This window comes from Camelina sativa, chromosome 5, assembly GCF_030686135.1.
Source record: "Camelina sativa cultivar CO46 ecotype springtype chromosome 5, ASM3068613v1".
NCBI lineage: Eukaryota > Viridiplantae > Streptophyta > Magnoliopsida > Brassicales > Brassicaceae > Camelina > Camelina sativa.
This window is the reverse complement of record NC_141884.1, coordinates 21,093,093-21,113,596: the sequence shown is the minus strand read 5'-3', so window position 1 is coordinate 21,113,596 and position 20,504 is coordinate 21,093,093. Positions and strand designations below refer to the sequence as shown.

The window sequence follows — 20,504 nt, the reverse complement described above, 5'->3', positions numbered from 1 at the left end:
AATATTGTTCTGAATGTTGCTTCAAGTGGTATAGCTGCTTTACTTTTGGAAGGTGGTAGAACGGCTCATTCAATATTTGGTATTCCAATCAATCTTAATGAATATTCTGTGTGTACGATCGATGCCGAATCTGATCTTGCTGACTTAATTAGAGAAGCAAAGCTCATAATATGGGACGAGGCTCCAATGATGAACAAGCTTTGTTACGAAACTTTGGATAGGAGTTTGCGAGATATCATGAGGTGTGTGACAGATTCTACATGTTATTACAGAAGGAGGAAGAGTAGCGACAGTTTTAGCATCTATCAACTCATCTGTTCTTTGGAATAGTTGTAAGGTTCTTAAACTTACCGAAAATTTGAGACTTGGCAAGGCACATAATAGTATGGATGCGGGTGCTCTCACCACTTTTTCAAAGTGGCTTTTTGATATCTGGGATGGCAAAATCAACGAAACAAATAGTAGAGATGTGGAGATAGAAATTCCGGATGATTTATTAATGAATACAAGTGGAAATTCTATTCAAGCAATAGTTACAAAAATCTAAGGTGAAATTTTTTGCAAGCAGAACTGATCCAAAGTTCTTTAGGGAAAGAGCTATTCTAAGTCCAAGAAATGGTGATGTTGATAAGATAAATCAATTTATGCTTAGCAAGCTACCAGGTATGCAAATTAAATAGGATATGGAATATGGATATTGAAGTAATAATTTTTAAAAATACTAATATTAAATACATATTGATGTAGTATTTTTCTATCAATTAAATTATCAATCTACAATTTGCATTAATCAACTCACTAAGAATATACAAAGATGCTTAATCTATTCTTAAACAGGAAAATGTTCTTTTGTAACAATCATAACTAACAAACTGATTCAAAGAAAGAAAACAAGACAATTCAAACTGCAAACTCAAAGAAACATAACACAACTAGCAACAAACTTTAAATCAAGATTAAACAAGTGAACCTTAGGCAAGGTAATTGACTTGGGAGATAGCTAACCAATCCTAGATGTCTAAGCAACAATCAAGAACAATCCTATGGCTAAGAACACTTATGCAAATCAATTCATTTCCATGATAGAGATTCCTATGCTAATCAAGTGATAATCAACTATTTCCAAAGGCAATCACAAGGCAAGCATGCATTAAGAACAAGTCTAAATACCACTAAGCACCCTAATCATCAATTTCCATTGGCTAGGAATACAAAGCTCTTGATTAATTTGGTTCGGGAATTTCATCAAACATCTTATGGGCATGAAAATCCTAATGTCTAGATTCAAGCATGATCAAGGCTATCTAGCATTATTAACACTAATCAAGATAGGAAACACATAAATAAAGCCTTAGACATCAAAGATCAATCATCTATCTCCTTAATCTACCTAGCCCAAAGTTTTAAGGATCTACTCACTCATCATCATGATCACACAAAGGAAAGAGTTTGATCTTTGTGAAATCATAATAAGAGATTTAAAGGAGAAATTGCTATTAAAAACTTAGAAGTACTCAATCATTCAACAAACCAAGAGTAGATAAGCTTAAGAACCCTAAGTGGCTGCTAAACAGAATATAAGATAAAGGATAAAAGGGAGCCGGGTCAATCCAGTTCAAACCGGTATAAACCCGGATCAAAACTAAAACAAGTGAGGAGCCTGGCGGCTCCACGCGGGCAGGGTTTGGCCGATGGGAGGTGGCCGATGGCTTCACGCGGGCAAGGTTGGCCGATGGGGGTGGCCAATGGGAGGTGGCCGATGGCTTCACGCGGGCATGGTTTGGCCGTGGGAGGTGGCCGCTGGCTTCACGTGGAAAAGGTTTGGCCGCGGGAGGTGGCCGCTGATGGTGGCGATCAAGTGCGTCTCCTGTTCCATCAGCTTTTGTTTGGCTGTTGGTCTTGACCGCTTGCTTCACGCGGGCAAGGTTTGGCTGATGGGAGGTGGCCGATGGCTTCACGCAGGCATGGTTTGGCCGCGGGAGGTGGCCGCTGATGGTGGCGATCAAGTGCGTCTCCTTCGGCTTTTGTATTGTTGTTGGTCTTGACCGCTTGCTTCGTGCGGGCAAGGTTTGGCTGATGGGAGGTGGCCGATGGCTTCATGCAGGCATGGTTTGGCCGCAGGAGGTGGCCGCTGGCTTCACGCGGGCAAGGTTTGGCCGATGGGGGGTGGCCGATGGGAGGTAGCCGATGGCTTCACGCGGGCATGGTTTGGCCGCGGGAGGTGGCCGCTGGCTTCACGTGGAAAAGGTTTGGCCGCGGGAGGTGGCCGCTGATGGTGGCGATCAAGTGCGTCTCCTGTTCCATCAGCTTTTGTTTGGCTGCTGGTCTTGACCACTTGCTTCACGCGGGCAAGGTTTGGCTGATGGGAGGTGGCCGATGGCTTCACGCAGGCATGGTTTGGCCACGGGAGGTGGCCGCTGGCTTCACGCGGAAAAGGTTTGGCCGCGGGAGGGCCGCTGATGGTGGCGATCAAGTGCGTCTCCTTCGGCTTTTGTTTGGCTGCTGGTCTTGACCGCTTGCTTCATACAGGCAAGGTTTGGCTGATGGGAGGTGGCTGATGGCTTCACGCAGGCATGGTTTTGCCGCGGGAGGTGGCCGCTGGCTTCACGCGGAAAAGGTTTGGCCGCGGGAGGTGGCTGCTGATGGTGGCGATCAAGTGCGTCTCCTTCGGCTTTTGTTTGGCTGATGGTCTTGACCACTTGCTTCATGCGGGCAAGGTTTGGCTGATGGGAGGTGGCCGATGGCTTCACGCAGGCATGGTTTGGCCGCGGGAGGTGGCCGCTGGCTTCACGCGGGCAAGGTTTGGCCGATGGGGGGTGGCTGATAGGAGGTGGCCGATGGCTTCACGCAGTCATGGTTTGGCCGCGGGAGGTGGCCGCTAGCTTCACGTGGAAAAGGTTTGGCCGCGGGAGGTGGCCGCTGATGGTGGCAATCAAGTGCGTCTCCTGTTCCATCAGCTTTTGTTTGGCTGCTGGTCTTGACCGCTTGCTTCACGCGGGCAAGGTTTGGCTAATGGGAGGTGGCCGATGGCTTCACGCAGGCATGGTTTGGCCGCGGGAGGTGGCCGCTGGCTTCACATGGAAAAGGTTTGGCCGCGGGAGGGCCGCTGATGGTGGCGATCAAGTGCGTCTCCTTCGGCTTTTGTTTGGCTGCTGGTCTTGACCGCTTGCTTCATACAGGCAAGGTTTGGCTGATGGGAGGTGGTCGATGGCTTCACGCAGGCATGGTTTTGCCGCGGGAGGTGGCCGCTGGCTTCACGCGGAAAAGGTTTGGGCGCGGGAGGTGGCTGCTGATGGTGGCGATCAAGTGCGTCTCCTTCGGCTTTTGTTTGGCTGATGGTCTTGAGCGCTTGCTTCATGCGCGCAAAGTTTGGCTGGTGGGAGGTGGCCGATGGCTTCACGCAGGCATGGTTTAGCCACGGGAGGTGGCCGCTGGCTTCACGTAGGCAAGGTTTGGCCGATGGGGGGTGGCTGATGGGAGGTGGTTGATGGCTTCACGCAGGCATTGTTTGGCCGCGGGAGGTGGCCGCTGGCTTCACGTGGAAAAGGTTTGGCCGCGAGAGGTGGCCGCTGATGGTGGCGATCAAGTGCGTCTCCTGTTCCATCAGCTTTTGTTTGGCTGCTGGTCTTGACCGCTTGCTTCACGCAGGCAAGGTTAGGCTGATGGGAGGTGGCCGATGGCTTCACGCAGGCATGGTTTGGCCGCGGGAGGTGGCCACTGGCTTCACGCGGAAAAGGTTTGGCCGCGGGAGGGCCGCTGATGGTGGCGATCAAGTGTGTCTCCTTCCGCTTTTGTTTGGCTGCTGGTCTTGACCGCTTGCTTCATGCGGGCAAGGTTTAGCTGATGGGAGGTGGCCGATGGCTTCACGCAGGCATGGTTTGGCCGTGGGAGGTGGCCGCTGGCTTCACGCGGAAAAGGTTTGGCCGCGGGAGGTGGCCGCTGATGGTGGCGATCAAGTGCGTCTCCTGTTCCATCGGCTTGTGTTTGGCTGCTGGTCTTGACCGCTTGCTTCACTCGGCCACCGTTTGGCCGATGGTCTTGGCCGCTGATGGTGGAGATCAAGTGCCTCTTCTCCAGTTCACTCTTCTTTGCTTTTTTGCATCAAAACAAGTCCAAATGCTCCAAATGTGATGATATTACTCTAAGAACCTGAGAGGTAGCACACTATATGCATATGCTCCTAAAACAACCTAGAATGACAAGATTATGCAACAAAACTAACCAAAAACAAGGCTTAAAACCCAACAAAAAAACAAGATATCACATATCTAAAATTCCTTCTTTATTTTTTTATTTACAGGTGAGGAGAGACGATATCTTAACTTTGATAGTATTGAAACGTCAGATAAAAGTGCTCATGATAATATGATCTACACTTAGGATTTCCTAAACAATATACAAGTTTCTGGATTGTCAAGCCATGCTTTAACGTTGAAAATAGGAGCACATGTCATGTTGCTAAGGAATATAGACCCTAAGGGAGGTTTGAGTAACGGTACGAGGTTAATTATTACTCAGATGACCAATCATATAATCGAAGCAAGAGTCGTGACAGGAAAAAAGGTTGGTGATAAAGTACTTATCTCTAGGATGTATGTTAGTCCACCTGATGCAAAGTTTCCCTTTCGTATGAGGTGACGAAAGTTTTCTGTTACCGTGGAGTTTGCAATTACTATAAACAAAAGTCAAGGTCAGACGCTAGAACATGTTGGATTGTTTCTACCGAAACCGGTTTTCACACATGGACAGCTTTATGTTGCCTTCTCTCGAGTCACAACCAGAAAATGCTTAAAGGTATTAAGTACAGATAAATATGGGAAATGCCAGAATAAAACACTTAATGTTGTTTTCAAAGAGGTATTTGAGACTGTATAATTATGGTTTGTAGTTGGATAATTGTTTTGGATATTTAGACTTGAATTATATTTCTTCTCTTAAATAAAATAATTTTTAATATCTTTAACACTACCTCTATTTAATAGTCAGATATAGACTTTCACATTGGAAAAAACCATTTTCTAATTTTGACTTATTTTATATTATAAAATAAAAGATAAATACATTGTAGATGGTCTAAGAACATTTTATTAAAAAAATTCACATGATTATATTTTATTTGGTTTCAACAATGTTGTTTATAAACATATAATTGTTAGCTGTGTCATAAAATGTATATATAATTTTACATCATAACTATTAACTACAAACTTTATCTTAAATCTGTAATTATATATATAATAATAAATATTAAAAAATATTTAATAGTCAAACAAAAGGTGAGACACTAAAACGATTAAGAGGCAACGTTTAATCGTGACTGTTTGTATTCTTACAAATCTGGAATCCCCTTTTCGTTTTCGATAACAGAGAAGAAACAGGAAAAACCCTAATTGGAGAAAATCATGAGATTCGATTAGCGCCAAGGTCAAGGTCTAATTGATCTTCTTCCCGAAAGAACTAATTGGCGTATACACGCCAAGGTCTTACATTCTTGGAGTATCAGCGAGTTCTTTACAAAAAGAGTACTGCTTCTTGTGGATGTAGAGGTTAGTATCGTTAATTGAACATCATTCTTACTTAAAGTTCATTTTTTAACAATTCTTATATATACGACTTCCTACACAATTGTTATTAAACTGTGAAGAGTAACACAATCAAAACTACTTTTTTACCAAATACACTCGCTAAACTCCAGAAATATATCGACGATGTTGAATGGTATGATATTAGAAATTTTAAAGTAATCAATCCAACCATGAATGAGAGGAATACTCATCATCCTTATCAAATTAAATTCACGGACGATACCACTATGACGCTGGTCCAACAATTGAGTCCAAAGAATTACTTTTGATTCGAGTATTTAGATGATATATATCATGGAAAAATAAATCATCCCATCTCTTTCGGTAAGTGTTTCGTTAATTAATTTAATATTGATATGGTACAATATGAGTATAGTTAATTGTAACTTTGTGTTCGGGAATCTAGAATCTTTATAGGATTTGTTGTAACTTTGCGTATTGGTCCCTCCCTTAGAAAAGTATGAATTAAACTTTTACCAAATATAGATTTGCAACACTTTGGAAAGCTAAATTCTGTCTTTTTCCCAAATTAGTTGTCTGTGAGTGTATAGTAGATGTGGAAGATAAAAGAAGACCTGAGAGTGCCAATAATAGTAATGATGTTCTCATGTTGTTGAATGGCAGGTAAAAGACATTTACTCTACCTTTAGGACAGTTACGTTTTAAAGTTGTCTCTATTAAGATTTTTTATTAATTTGATAAACATGTAGGAATGAAACTGTGAAATGTCGTGTCAAAAACAACTACACTTCTGAATTCATGTCTAAATGGCAATCAAACGGGTGCCATCTCATATACAAATCCAAACCTTTTTTGTGTAATGCGGTTTGTGAAACTCGGAGAATATGAAGGTGTGTAACATAAAATAGTTCTAATATAATCATCATAACGTAACCAATATATTAATTTTAAACTGCAAATGTGTATAAAACCACAGTTCGAAGGACTGGAGAATCACCCGGCTATGTAAGATTTGATTATGTAAAAAAATAACTTTATACATTTTATATATGATTATGTATGATGTTAAAATAATTTTGTTTCATACACTTTATATATTTACAAGTCTGAGTTTGCTGGACGTTATTACATAAACCATGTGATGGAGCATCAAAGTGAGAGCCCAAGGACTCAGTCATAAAGAATGGACTCAGAAATAAAGATACAGTGGCTTAATTAACTTTTTGTATATGCAAACTTTAGTATAATTTTGAATGTTTATAGTACCAAATACAATGGTCTAAATAGAAGTACATTTATGGGTTGCTTAAAATATTATTTTAATAGTCTAAACGAAATTACATATTATATTATCCCAAATTATTATATCAAGGTAATTAAAATTGACCGTAACAATTGTATTTGGCTCATTTAAAATTTTGTTACGGTCAATTTGGGCTTAAACTTTGAAAATAGCCTTTAAAATTTCAATTAAACTTTAGAAATAGATTTTAAAATTTCAATTTATATTTTGCATATGTAGACTAATACTATAAACATTTTATTAACTATTCATTTTATTATTTTAAAAAGTGAAAATAATAATATTTGATATGAAACTTTTAAAAAAATATATATTTGAACATACGAACTACTATAAAAATTAAAAAAAATTAAACAGGTTTTTAAAATATAATAAAAATTTGATTCAACATTATGAAGAATTAAATTAGTTTTTTTTTCTATTCAGTTCTTGCCCGCACAAGCGTGCGGGTAACTCTCCTAGTAAATGATATTTCATTTGATACATTTTTACTCTACTCTACACAACAGTAACAATACAAAGACAGAGCACTACCACTTAGACGCGAGCCCGGCCTTTAACAGTGATACATACAAGAGCTGGTTCCATGTGTCCGGTACACCAGGCAAACACCAATGGCTACAATCTTGGTGTCTAACGGCCTCTCTTTTCTCCTTTTCCGTCTTGTACACCATTCTATATATGGACGGATGACCATCTTTTCTAAAATCCGTTAGTCGACTTATGTTCATGTATACCACCGGAGTTTTCATTGTATCACGGAGAATATACTCGAGAGCTCTCATCTTCGAAGGATACTTTGCCAAGTACCTCGTGTTGAAAATTGGTTCTGTTTCTTTGTGGCATTGTCCTCCTGAATTCCATGGCCCTCCTCTGTAAAATAACACCGGTTCAAATACGGTCAAGAAAACGTTTTGCAGTGAATAAAAAGTGTTTTCGATTGAGAATTACCTGAAATGTGTCACAGAGTACCCTCTAAATATGACATGGGTATGATTGCGATCGATGTTCTTATCCACCCATTTCGCCCAAGTAATGAGAGCTCGTTTATAAGCTTCGAGAACCTTGAGCCTCGTGTACACAACATCACCTTCTTGGTAATAGTTTTCTCTACAGAAAGAACATAAAAAATCGTTGGTAACTAATACACGACAAGGGCCTCTTGTTCAAGTTCTCTGTTTTAGACTCATACCCTAGCTTTGTTTTGTCATGAGTCCACCAATGACCAGTGTTAAAAATCAGTATATCAGCATCTCGATACATAGATGTCGTCTTGTCCATCATATCCAACCTTAACGTCTCCAATGTAGTCCCGTTCACGCCTTTGAAACTTGATTCCCTTACAAAAAAGGGCGAGCCAACGAAATCCACCGTGCAATTATAGTCCTGCAAGAACAAGTTAAATATCCCAAAAACATCACACACACAGCAGCTTTCATTATGGTACTACACAATCCACAGAAAATAAATATCTCACCTCGAATCTGAAAGCGTAAAACCCTTTCTTCTTGAACTCACTTCTCCCTGAAATCTCATACACTCGTTCCTTGTCCTTGAGGCTATGTCGAAGGATGCAAACAAGAGATTCCCACATGTTCCGGTTAATCGAATCTCCCACAAAAACAAGCTTCTTCCCTCTTAGCTTCTCCAGGAAATCAGTTCCATTCAACCTTTACATTCCAACATAGAGATACCATCATTGTACTACTCATCAGACAAAACTAACTACCAATCTAACTCCAAAACTCAGTTCACTCAAAAACCTAATTGTTATTAAGAACTACCAAGAATCAGTTACCTGGGAATGTCACACCCATTTGGTTGCCATCTCCATTTAACATAAGCATCATCAGGTCTTCCATTAGCGTGACAGTTGAAATCTCTGTCTATATACGGACAAGAACCAGATGGGTAATACGGCATTGTCTCATCATCAGCTCTCACCCAACTTCCATCGTAGATATCACAATCCTCAAACGAACCTCTGCTTCGATCCGTAACTACAGAGCCATTCTCGTTACTTGTGTTTGCAGGCACAAATCTACCTCCCAAATCAGATACCAAGCTCGAGCTGTTCGCCACACTTGTTGTAGCATTTACTTCGAGGGTATTTTGGTCATCTGCCAAACTCGAGTTCGTCGTAACTGTTTCACCAGATCTTTGTCCAGAATCAAAGCTTGGAACTTTACCCTCTTCAGACAAAGTTGTGTTCTTCGAACCAGCATCTCCTGTTTCTTCAGATCTTTGTTCCGGAACAAAGGTTGGAACTTTGGCATCTGGGACCGTGTCGGTGAGATTTACTACTTGAGGCTTCTCGTCAACTTGCTTGACAGAAGAAGAAGATGTGTTTAGATTGGAGCTTTTGAGACCTTGAAGCAGAGGAGAGACGAAGGGGACATTGAAGGAGGAACTAGTAAGGGAGAGAAGTGTGACGAGAAGGAGAGAAGCAGCGACTCCTAAACCGAATCTGGTCAAGATGTTTCTTCGAGAAGATAGAATCTGGTCTGGAAACAAGAGTTTCTTAGACGAATCCATCTTCTTTGGTTGGTTCGAATTCAAATTAGAGTAGTAGACAAAACATGGAGAAGAAACTTGAAAAAGACAAAAATGGTAAATTCTGGTTTCCGAGTAATGTGAAAGAGGAGGGAGAGTTTATTAGACTTTTGTTTTGAGACTTTGAGAGACTTTTGGAAAAAAAGCAGTTAACTCTCGAAGATAACGATTTCAGTTTAAAACCACCATTGATGCTTCTCAAAAGTTAAAACTCAGGCCACTTCTTAATAGTAAAATATATTATTTAATGAAGTTGTTAATGAATGTTTAGCTTTTAAAAAAATCAATAATTAGGAAATAATGTAGCTATAAACTTTTAAAATCAAATTATTAGTCAAAGAATGAATACTTTAGTTTCCAAATCCAAAACCTCCAAAATGGAGTATACATTAAAAAGGTGTCCTATGAGGCTATTGGCTACGATCCCTACTATTATTTTGAAACACAGTTTATGCACTAAACCTTTGTTTTGTAAAAAATTATAAGAGTATACCATTGGAGTTATAACTAAATAATATATCTTCATTAAGGGTAAAAACGAAATTTTGTTCATATTCTAAACGGATAAACACGCGGATCCCGGGTCGAATCTTTTAAAATGGTTTTTTTACGTCTAAATAATAAATAAAAGCAATACATTGTGTATTTTGCTAAGAAAATTCTAATAACATATTGGTCCAATGAAGCTCTAATATTTCGGAAGGTGCCAAGTTCGATGCACCTTAGCTGCAATTTTTGCTGTTTCCAATAGTAATTCCACTACGATTTTTTTAAGAATTAGTGAGAAAATCTTATTTCCACAAATAAGCGGATTACACAGATCAAATATAGCACTTGCCATATATGCTTCCAAAACATGAATATTATAGTTTCCATGTATGCTTCCAAATATAATTTAAATTACTATATTCCCATAATATTACCTTTAAATTTGATCTTGATATCTGAGTTTCTTACAAAAATATAGGAATGTATATAATTTCAAAATCCCGAATATAACTGATTCCGTGATTAGTTGTTTTATCATTCATATTTAGCTATCTTCCTGAAATTTCAGACATAACAGATTCAAGCATTTTTGAGTAAGCTGTTACTAATATTTCCCTACTTTCCCATTTTTAATTTCTATATTTTAACGTTTTAAAGTAAATAAGATTTTTCTTTTATTTGTTATTCAAATTAAATCGTATCCTATTTTCATGATTGATTCGTATGAGTGATTTCATTCCATATACGTAAGATATTCTTTAACTAACAATATATATACGTTGACTATTTACTCAAATTATAATGGTATATATATTCGATTCCATATGCCTCTAAAATTTCGGGAAATCTGTTGTAGTATAGCTTTGCATCCAATCAATTCATTAATTACCTATCAAAATATATTTTCATAATCCCGCTTAACTTGGTAGTAGTTCCAAATTTGATAAACTGGATTAAATGCGTGTGCAAATTATTGAAAAAAATTAGAAAACCTACTCCTTATTTAAAAATTTATATATACTCTCTTATTCCTGACTCTTCCATCACCAGCTCACATTCGCAATTTACTTCCTACTCCACGTATATCATATTAGCAATTTACAGATGTTGATCTTATATGCGAATGTGAAAAAATGGTGAGTAAGATCAGTTTTTTTTTTTATTGTATGTTATGACATTCAACCATTAGCACATAATCATAATTTTACATTGTCCGGATTATCTTTAATAATATGTTATTGTGTGTCTGCAGGTAACTTGGTAAATGGTAAATGGTTGCTGTCGAGGTCCAACCATATTATAATATCTAACACCATGAGTTAGAAAGGTTCGGTTTCAATTATCGAAACATATATATACAAATGTTTTCATAGTTAGACAGAAACATAACTCTAATGATCTTATATGAATGCATGTGGTTTTAGTATTTTATTTGGCAAGTACAAACTAACTAAGCAACCCAACATTTTAACAAATATTGCAAACGAGGTGACAACAAAAAGCATAAACGTAGTTAAGTTTCATTTCCTATTTAAAACTATGTTGGTAGTTTTTTTTGTTTAGGTTATATCTTTCTTATTTTTTCTTTGTATTTCTCTTGAACATAAGCAGACAAAATTCATGAAAAAGCCTAATATACCGAGAGGTGATAAAGATGAAGACCACAACAGCAAAAAACGTCAACAACGTCGACAAGGTTTTTGCTAATTATAATAATATATAAAAAAAATTAAATTATTATGGTTTATATGATTTTTAAGGTATGCTGTCACTGTGGAAGCAGGGATGTGTGAGTCGAGGAGCCAAAAATTTAAGGTGAGTCGTGAGCGAAAATAACTATTTCAACCTTTGTCACACCAAATGTTCACCCGATAGTAATTGCGACGGATGCCTTTGATGTTACTTCTGCCAAAAATTTGGTCATTCCAATCATATATCAAATTTAGTCAACTATGTATTAAGCAAATTTATCAATAAATTTATCTTCTTCCTGCTTAGTGTGTCTGTGCATTTGTTCTATAAACACTAATAATATTTGTCCCCTATTATCTCTTGGGTATTAATAATATTTTTCTGTAGTAACAAATTAACTTATTAAATTTTAGTTCATGTATCTATCGTAAGCAAATAAATATATATATTCGCATAACAAATTAACAACCAAGTGAGTCAATAAACAAAAGTATGATTCTCTAACAATTCATTTTCAGATCACTAATTTTTCAGATGTCAAAAAGAGTGACACCAAAAATTTTGTATTATAAATATTATACCAAATAAATATATCTATAAATATAATCCAGCAAATCCATGATCAATAAGTTTTACAACTTAAAATTAATAAATTTATTAAAACAAAATTTTTCTAAAATATATTTACAACCAAAAATTCTTACCCGTATATTACCATATTATATTACCGGATACAAAAAATTAAGATAACAAGGGATGGGACGGGATGGGACAAGACGAGAAGATACTGGACAAGACAAGACATGTTTCCAATTTTAAAATAGATACGTCTAGGTTATATACATGCAATCATCCAACTAAAATTAAATTGAAATATGATATTTGGATTTAACACTCCTAAGTAAACTATGAGAAATATTTTGATTAGTTTAAAAATTATACATGTATATCATTAAATATCACGTAATTATATGAAATAAAAAATAAGAAAAATTCAGTTGTAGATATGACAACAATAAGTTTTATCTCTATGATATTATTATTTTTAAAAACATTAATAGAAAACTGTTGTAGAACGGGTTCATTATTTTATCACTTTTATACGTTAAAACTGAACTTACAATTATTTAAATAAATAACTATATAAATCTTTTATTTTAATATATCAATGTTAAAATGATAATAAGATATGTCAATTAAAGTATAAAACCAAATTTATTAAAAAAATTTTATTAAGATTAAAATTATACTGTTCTTTAAAAACAAACATTAAACTTAACAATTTATGTTACCTACTATGTAATTATTTAAAAGAAAAAATTTATTGGACATAAAATTTCTAACGGGATGGATCGAGACGGGATGAGATGAGACTGGACTGGACGAGATTTAACACCCCATTAAAAAATTACTTTAACATTTTCAACAAAAGCGGGCTTTGCTTGATTATTATGGATGGATTGTAAAAAATTAATATTTTCCAAGTGATGAAGATGAAGATCATGTTTATTTTTGGTATGAGTAGCGATATTCTACGTATACACTAAAATATTGACAAAACACCGTAAAAGAGTGGCCAAGTATTTTTTTTGGAAAATTCTAATATTATACAATTAAAATTTTACAACCTAAAAGGGTTTATTATTTGTCTGAATATATGTTTTACCAGTGTTTTTTTAAGTAATTTAATTTACTAATTAAGTGCATATACTTTAAAAAATAATAACTAAATTTTGAGAAAAGGTCCATTCTATTTATGGTATTAAGACGAGAAATAATATGTAAACTGAAACGGGTAATTCACATAATGAGAACCAATATATTGAACAATTTTTAAAAAAAAAGTGTCATAAATTTTAGATAAAAATAGGAAATTAAAAAATATAAGTATATAAATTCAAATGTTAAGTTTTCACTAATTTTGATATGGATGCGACATGTAACTAATTATTTTGGAACAGGCAATTTTAAAATTTTGGTATTTTTGAAAACAGATATATAGTTTTTGAAAATTATAATTTTTTTGATAATTTCAACTAACTAAATAAAAAAATATTCAAAGAAAAACTCTGGTATCCCATTTTTATTTTTTACCCAATCTCTTTTAGTAAACATTGTGTAGCGAGTAATAATTTAAAAAAGAACGAACATAAGACGAAAAATTATGATTGATACGGGACGAGACGGGACTAGACGAGACGGGATGAGATGAGACGAGAGGGGATGAGTTGGGATGTGAGGAGATGGGACATGAAAGGACGTATTTCCTATTCCAAAGTAAATACGTTTAGGTTTATTTTAAAAATAATCACATGAAAACAACACAACTTTGCTACAAAACCTGGATTAATATAATTCTTAGTCAACACTTGAATATTGTGTCCCGTGCTGTAGCACGGGTTACTACCTAGCCAAAAACTAATAATTAAATTAATTTAATTTAATTTACTACATATACTTAAAGAAATAATAATTAAATTTTGAGAAAATTTTCTGTATATTTATGGTATTAAGACAAGAAATAGTATATGTAAACTGAAATAGGTAATTCAAATAGTGAAAATCAATATATTGAACAATTTTTTTTAAAAAAAGGGAAAGAAATTTTAGATAAAAGTACAAAATCAAAAAAATACTGGTAGAAAAATTCAAGTGTCAAGCTTTCACTAATTTGGATAAGAATTTATTATGCGACAGTTAATTAACCACTTTGGAACGAGCACTTTGAAAATTTGGTATTTTTGAAAACAATTATATACTTTTTTAAAACTATAATTATTTGGATAGTTTCAACTAACTAACAAAAAAAATATTCAACGAGAAATTTGGTATCCCATCTAATTTTTACCCAATCTCTTTTAATAAACATTGTCTAATGGATAATTATTTAAAAGAGAACGAACGTAAGACAAAAAAAAATTGGATGGATATGGGACGAGACGAGACGATATGAGATGAGACGAGACGAGATGGGATGAGACGAGACGAGACGAGAGAAGATGGGTTGGAACATGTGGAGATGGGACGGGACGGAACGTGCATTTCCATTCTAAAGTAAATATAATCATTAGTCATTTTACGAATTTAAAATTTATTTGAAATATTTGTCCCGTGCTGTAACACGGGTTACTACTTAGTATTTCTATGAATGTTGGAAGTCTAGTGAATATAAAATAGTGCAGGTAACGAGAATTATTTCATTAGAGGAAAAAGCTAACAATAATGGAGGAGGTGCTAATTTGTAGTATAATTTTAATTACTAGTATTAATTCCCTTGATAATTTTTAAGGTATAATTAGAAAGTTAATGCGGATCGTGGTAATGGACCAAAAAATACGTGCAGAGTGGCACCGACTATGTCTAACCACACGTGTCATAAAAAGGAGTCACGAGACTTTGGACCGACATCATTCTCGTTTACTGCGATTGCTTATAGCCGCGTGATCTTCTTAACGGTCTCATGTGTGTGTGGTCTGAAGCTGTAAGTGCACGCCTTCTGTCGTCACAGTGGAAATAGTCTCCACGTTTACTACTCTACTTGGCCAATATTTATTTGTTCATTCATGTTGTGGAGAGTACAAAAAGACCATCCTAATTCCTTTGTTCGGTGGTTTTGTCGCGTCGCCAAAAATTAGGTGTGTGTGAGGCATAGTTGTGACTTGTGAGTAACAACTATATTCTTGGATTAAATGCTTTGACCGGATAGAATTCGATTCTTTTGGACCAGGTCCTCTTTAAACCGATATGATTCGGTTTTGGAATATTTATTTGGTTATGGATGAGTGTGTTATTTTCTTGGCTTACTCAGTTCAAATTTCAAGGGTTTTGATTTTGGAAAATGAAGTTAAAATTTTGTTCAATTTGATTTAATGTTTATAGACAATTCGGTTCGATTTTTATGCCCTATCTATGTCCAAAATTTAAAGATTGATGTGTTAGTCTAATCAACATTTTCTATTGCATTTAACTTTTTTTTACATAAAATTACACTCAACTCCACATTTTATATCAATTATAAAAAACAAAAACAAAAACAAACCAAAAAAAAAAAAAAAAAATGAAAACAAGAAAAAGAGAGTTACATAAATTAATCATCTAGGACCTGAGAGTTCAATGGCTTCTACTACAAGAGACGATTCCTGGATATAATCTGAGTAATACCTAACACGAGGAGATGAACTCATCATCCCCGGTGGCAACGGCGGTGGTTGCGACTCCCCAGTACCGTTCTGCGTCGCTTCCCACCTCTCAGCCAAGCCGTCACCTTCAAGCATTTTCATAACTTCTGACATTTTTGGTCGATGAGATGGATTGAACTGAGTGCATAGAAGCGCCACTTGAACGATTTCTTCGAGCTCTACTCTATCAAACTTGTCATTAAGTTCTTTGTCAATTAGTTGCTTTAGTTTCCCTTCTTGATGCAGCTTCTTCACCTGCCATTTTTAAACAATCTCATTTCCTCAGACACATAAACCAAAACCAGAATAGGAAGTGAATCAAGAAACAGAGAAAAAGGGGCTTACCCAGTCAAGCATTACACCTTTCTGGTGTGAGGAACGGCCAAAGTCAAGAGCTTTCTGACCAGTAATGAGCTCAAGGAGAAGTATACCAAAGCCAAAGACATCGGTCTTCTCTGACGACTGACCCGTAGATAAGTACTCCGGTGCAATGTGGCCTACAGTTCCACGAACTGCAGTTGTGACGTGTGAGTCCCTATGGTCTAGAAGCTTAGCTAACCCAAAATCACCAACAACTGCTTCAAAGTCCTCATCCAACAGAATGTTAGCTGCTTTCACATCCCGGTGTATTATCTTTGGGTCGCACTGCTCATGTAGGTACACTAGTCCTCTAGCTGTCCCAACCGCTATCTTCTTCCTTCTTGACCAGTCTAATGCTGGCTCTCCCCTGATATTATCTAAACAAAAATTGCAGCAAGACTGAACTATTACAAACTTGCAAAAGGGCGCAAAGAGATTTAACAAATTTGGTTTTGGAAACTGCATTATACCTTTTAAGCGTGATGCGACGCTCCCATTTGGCATGTAAGGGTAGACTAATATTCTCTCCTGGTTGCTACTACAGAAACCGCGGAGCCTGAGGAGATTTCGATGAAGAGCCAAACTTATAGTCTCTACTTCTGTCTGAAACTGGACTTCTCCACCCGCAATGTTACAGTCTTTGAGACGTTTCACAGCTACCAAAGATCCATCACTTAAATGGCCTTTGTACACAATCCCATAACCGCCTCTTCCAAGAATGTTCTTCGAGTTAAAATGATTGGTCGCGGATCTAAGCTCTTTGAATGTATACCTCTTCAAGTGTCCTAAACTCACCTCTGGATCATATTGTTCTGCAAATTTTTCACCATCAAGAAGTAACTGTTAGTCTTTCCAGGCACAAGAGCAAAGCTGAGAAAATTTCAAGATACCAACCATTGACATCAAAAAAGATTTGCTTGTTACGGCGATATCTCCACCAAAGAAACATTCCACTTGTAAAGAAAACAAAAAATGCTGCACTGAAGCTTGCGGCGAATGCAAGAGCAACGTGATGGCTATTGGTATGAGTTCCTGATTCATCTAAAACAACCAAAGGAGTAAGCGAAAAGGTCCATTGACGCAGAAGAAGAATAGGGATCCATGAGAAGCAGACGGCTAATACCTGGTGGACCATCTTGTGGAAGTGTGAGAGGCTCAGGAAAGACAGCAGAGCAGTTTGAAACAGCTTTTGGTCCACAGATTAACGCATTTCCAATTACCCTTTCGTCCAGAAAACAAAAAAAAACGATGGTGAATCTTAGTTTCACTTCAATGGATAGGTAAGTTCTTGGATAACTCTAGTAAAACTTACTTGAAAGTCCTGGCAGAAACTTTTGGTAACGAACCACTAAGATTGTTATACGAAATGTCACTGCACAATAAGAATCAATAACAAAATAAGTTAGTAAATACTCTTCCAATGTATTTTATTTTGGACTGTGAACAATAGAAAAAGCAGAGTTTTAGAGACATACACTAGAGTGAGTCCCTCAATCTTGGATAGAGACTCAGGGCAAGTTCCTGTAAGACTGTTATTGTTTAACCGCCTGAAAATGGAAGTGAACAAGAACGGAACAATAAAACAGTGAGACTTAAACTGGAATTTTTATAAACAAAAGAATCATTGTGAAACCGTAGAGGAGCACTCACAAGTAATTCAAGTTCTTGAGTTCTCCAAGTGAGGCCGGTATCTCCCCGGTGAATGAATTGTTCGAAAGATCAAGTGTCTGAAGCTTCTCTAACCTCCCAATCGTTTCGGGAATTGGACCAGTGATTGCATTGTTTTGCAACAACCTACACCACAAAACCTTAAGCTCAACAAGAAGCAAAACTAAAGAACAAGAATCAAACATAGCAAAGACTATAATAACTTACACAGATTGTAGATGGGTAAGGTTTCCGATTCTAGGAGACAATGTACCAGACAAGCTTTGGCTAGGAAGTCCCCTGTTTAGTCAAGAAAACAAAACAAGTCTCAGAGATCTCTCCAGTCTTTTTGTCTTGTGTAATAGAGAGAGAGAGAGAGAAGAGACGAGAAGACTCACAACATAGAGACATAGCCATCAGTGCAACTAACCATTCTCCAACTACAAGGATCAACTGAATTCACATCCCAATTCTCAAGAACATTGTACGGATCATTCAACTCGTTCTTCACAGCCACCAAGGCCGTCACTGCTCATTTCAGACAAACAAAAAGAAAGAAACTTTAGATAGATAGAACAAATCTAGCCTCAAAAACTCATATGAATTCTCTTATCCCTAAAGCTGCATTTTTTTTTCGAAATTGTAATCTTATCCAAGAAAAAACCAACAAATCCTTATAAATGAACTATCTGCAGGACTGTTCCACAGAGAAAGAAGTAAAACTTGAGTTGCTATTGGGTACAGGCGTACAGCTTGAGATATGAGTCTGGTGAGCATTTAAAGCTGTGACATTTATTATCCACTAAAGAAAACAAAAAGAACCAAATCCATTCCACACACACAAAAACATTCACCAGAATTTTCGGAACAACTAAGAAAAAAAGATGATAAATTCACAGACAAAACTCCAATCTGAGATGTCTCAAAGAAGAAGACTCACCTTCATAGTTTACACCACTAGGAGAAAGTGTAGCAGTAGAGACATCAAACAGCCACACTAAAACCAGAAATCCTAATCTCCAAACGACCAATCTTACACCGTCCATGACCATATATCCCTCTTCTTAAAGTAATCAACTTTGGTCAGGGAAAAAAGAACACAAAGTTTCAGTAAACCCACCAACTCATCTTTCTCTCTAAAAATGCCTTAGCCTTTTTGTCTATTTTCAGACACAGAAACTACTTTGAGGCAATCTCACTCTTTTTCCAGTAATGGAACCTCTCTCTTTTTTCTTTTTTTTTTTTGTTTCTGTCTCTGAATCCTAATCAAATGGAGTGAATAGAGAAAACCCAAATTGAAAAATGACTTCTTGCAAAACACTCAGCTTTAGGAAAGAGAGAATTTTTGAAAGAAGCATTAAGAGAATGAGTGCTAAACGAGCAGTGACAAGAGAGAGAAGAGAGAGAGAAAGAGAGAAGTAAATAAAGTAAGAAGAGAGAATTTTCCCGAGAAACCAAGCAAACAAAACCACCAAAATGCTCTGAAAGTCTGAGAATTTTTTCTAGAGATCTGAGAAACAAAGCTGAGCTATTGAGTGATACTAATGCCTCTTGGTTTTTTTTTAATCATTTTTGTTACTTTTGTGGTAATTATTGAATAACTACTAATCTCTCTCTCTATAACATTCTTTCAAAAGGTTTGTTTCTAATTTCCACACCACTATTACCAAATCATCTAATCTCAACTGCCTACTCTCTCACATTATTCTCACACCACTAGAAGAAGAAAAAAGAAAAGAAAAAGGAATTATAAAATAAATAAATAAAGTAATCAAAAGGAAAGGGACCAAACAAGCATAAATCCAAAATGAAAATGCCAAAAAATCCACAAACACACACAGAAAGATACTGACAGAATAACAAGAAAAGAAGAGACACTCTGTTTTTCTACCTTTTCTTTTTTAATTTTATCAAAAATTACTGTGAGGGAAAAAAATAGTACATTTTTAATATGTTTTCATGATTTTCAGTTCGAATTCTTTTTCATTGTTTTTGCTTTCGGACAGGTACTTCAAGAAAACACCTTTTTAATATACAAAAATGTGATTAGATTGAAGAGATGGGTCAGAGAGAAAGATAAAAGAAAAAACATAAGAATAAGGACCTTTGTCTCTCTCTCTCATCTTTTTTTTTTTGCTTTTTAGAAAAAGTTACAGAGCAAAAAAAAAAAAAAAAAGGTCCCTTTTGTTGGGCAGATCACGTTCATGGCCCTGTCTCCTATCTTGTTGGCTTTTTCGGGCTTCAATTATTTTTTTCAAACCTTTTTTGAGTTTTTTCTTCATTACAAAAAGAATTATCATTTCTAATAAACACTTTTAAAAAGATAACTTCACTTAAATATACGAAAGTATTAGCGTAGACGAGACGATATTAATTTTATACGAAATATATTTCACCAAGTTTTATGTTTTGCCTACTCGGGATGGCTAATTTTGTTGGTAAGAAGAACTTGGGATGACTAATTTTTGGGTGAGAACGTGGGATAGTAATAGATATTGCGATCTCCTTTCACCCGCGACTCGATGAAAACAAAATATACCAGAGGCCAGAGCTATAAGTAAAAAAATGGGCCATGCATGGTCAATAGATGAATGGGCTATGCTCAATAAAAAAAAAATGGCCAAATTTGTTGAGCCATGTCTAAATCCGGATTTGTCAAAGACTATGATCAAAGGCATATATAATATCACTTCTACATCGAGTCTGAATCGGATGCATTATTTTGTTATCGAATTA

General features: G+C 36.4%; 2 protein-coding genes across 3 annotated transcripts; both read right to left on the bottom strand.

The window, feature by feature from the left end:
• Window positions 1-7,207: 7,207 nt before the first annotated feature.
• Window positions 7,208-9,671, bottom strand: LOC104787093 (protein trichome birefringence-like 2). The gene is made up of 5 exons (XM_010512606.3): window positions 8,648-9,671; window positions 8,327-8,519; window positions 8,042-8,235; window positions 7,801-7,959; window positions 7,208-7,722 (listed from the first exon to the last, which is right to left on the bottom strand). The coding sequence occupies exons 1-5, from the start codon at window positions 9,382-9,384 to the stop codon at window positions 7,380-7,382; spliced, it is 1,626 nt and encodes a 541-aa protein (XP_010510908.1). The 5' UTR covers window positions 9,385-9,671; the 3' UTR covers window positions 7,208-7,379.
• A 5,847-nt stretch (window positions 9,672-15,518) lies between these two features.
• Window positions 15,519-19,687, bottom strand: LOC104787091 (protein CLAVATA3 INSENSITIVE RECEPTOR KINASE 1). 2 transcript variants are annotated; one of them, XM_010512604.3, is made up of 11 exons: window positions 18,709-19,687; window positions 18,167-18,296; window positions 17,997-18,068; window positions 17,772-17,915; window positions 17,597-17,668; window positions 17,434-17,493; window positions 17,245-17,342; window positions 17,016-17,162; window positions 16,592-16,933; window positions 16,107-16,498; window positions 15,519-16,016 (listed from the first exon to the last, which is right to left on the bottom strand). In XM_010512604.3, the coding sequence occupies exons 1-11, from the start codon at window positions 18,818-18,820 to the stop codon at window positions 15,675-15,677; spliced, it is 1,911 nt and encodes a 636-aa protein (XP_010510906.2). In that variant the 5' UTR covers window positions 18,821-19,687; the 3' UTR covers window positions 15,519-15,674. The 2 variants fall into 2 exon arrangements, with proteins under 2 accessions (XP_010510906.2, XP_010510907.2); XM_010512605.3 differs by having other exon boundaries at window positions 17,016-17,153; window positions 18,709-19,488.
• Window positions 19,688-20,504: the final 817 nt, after the last annotated feature.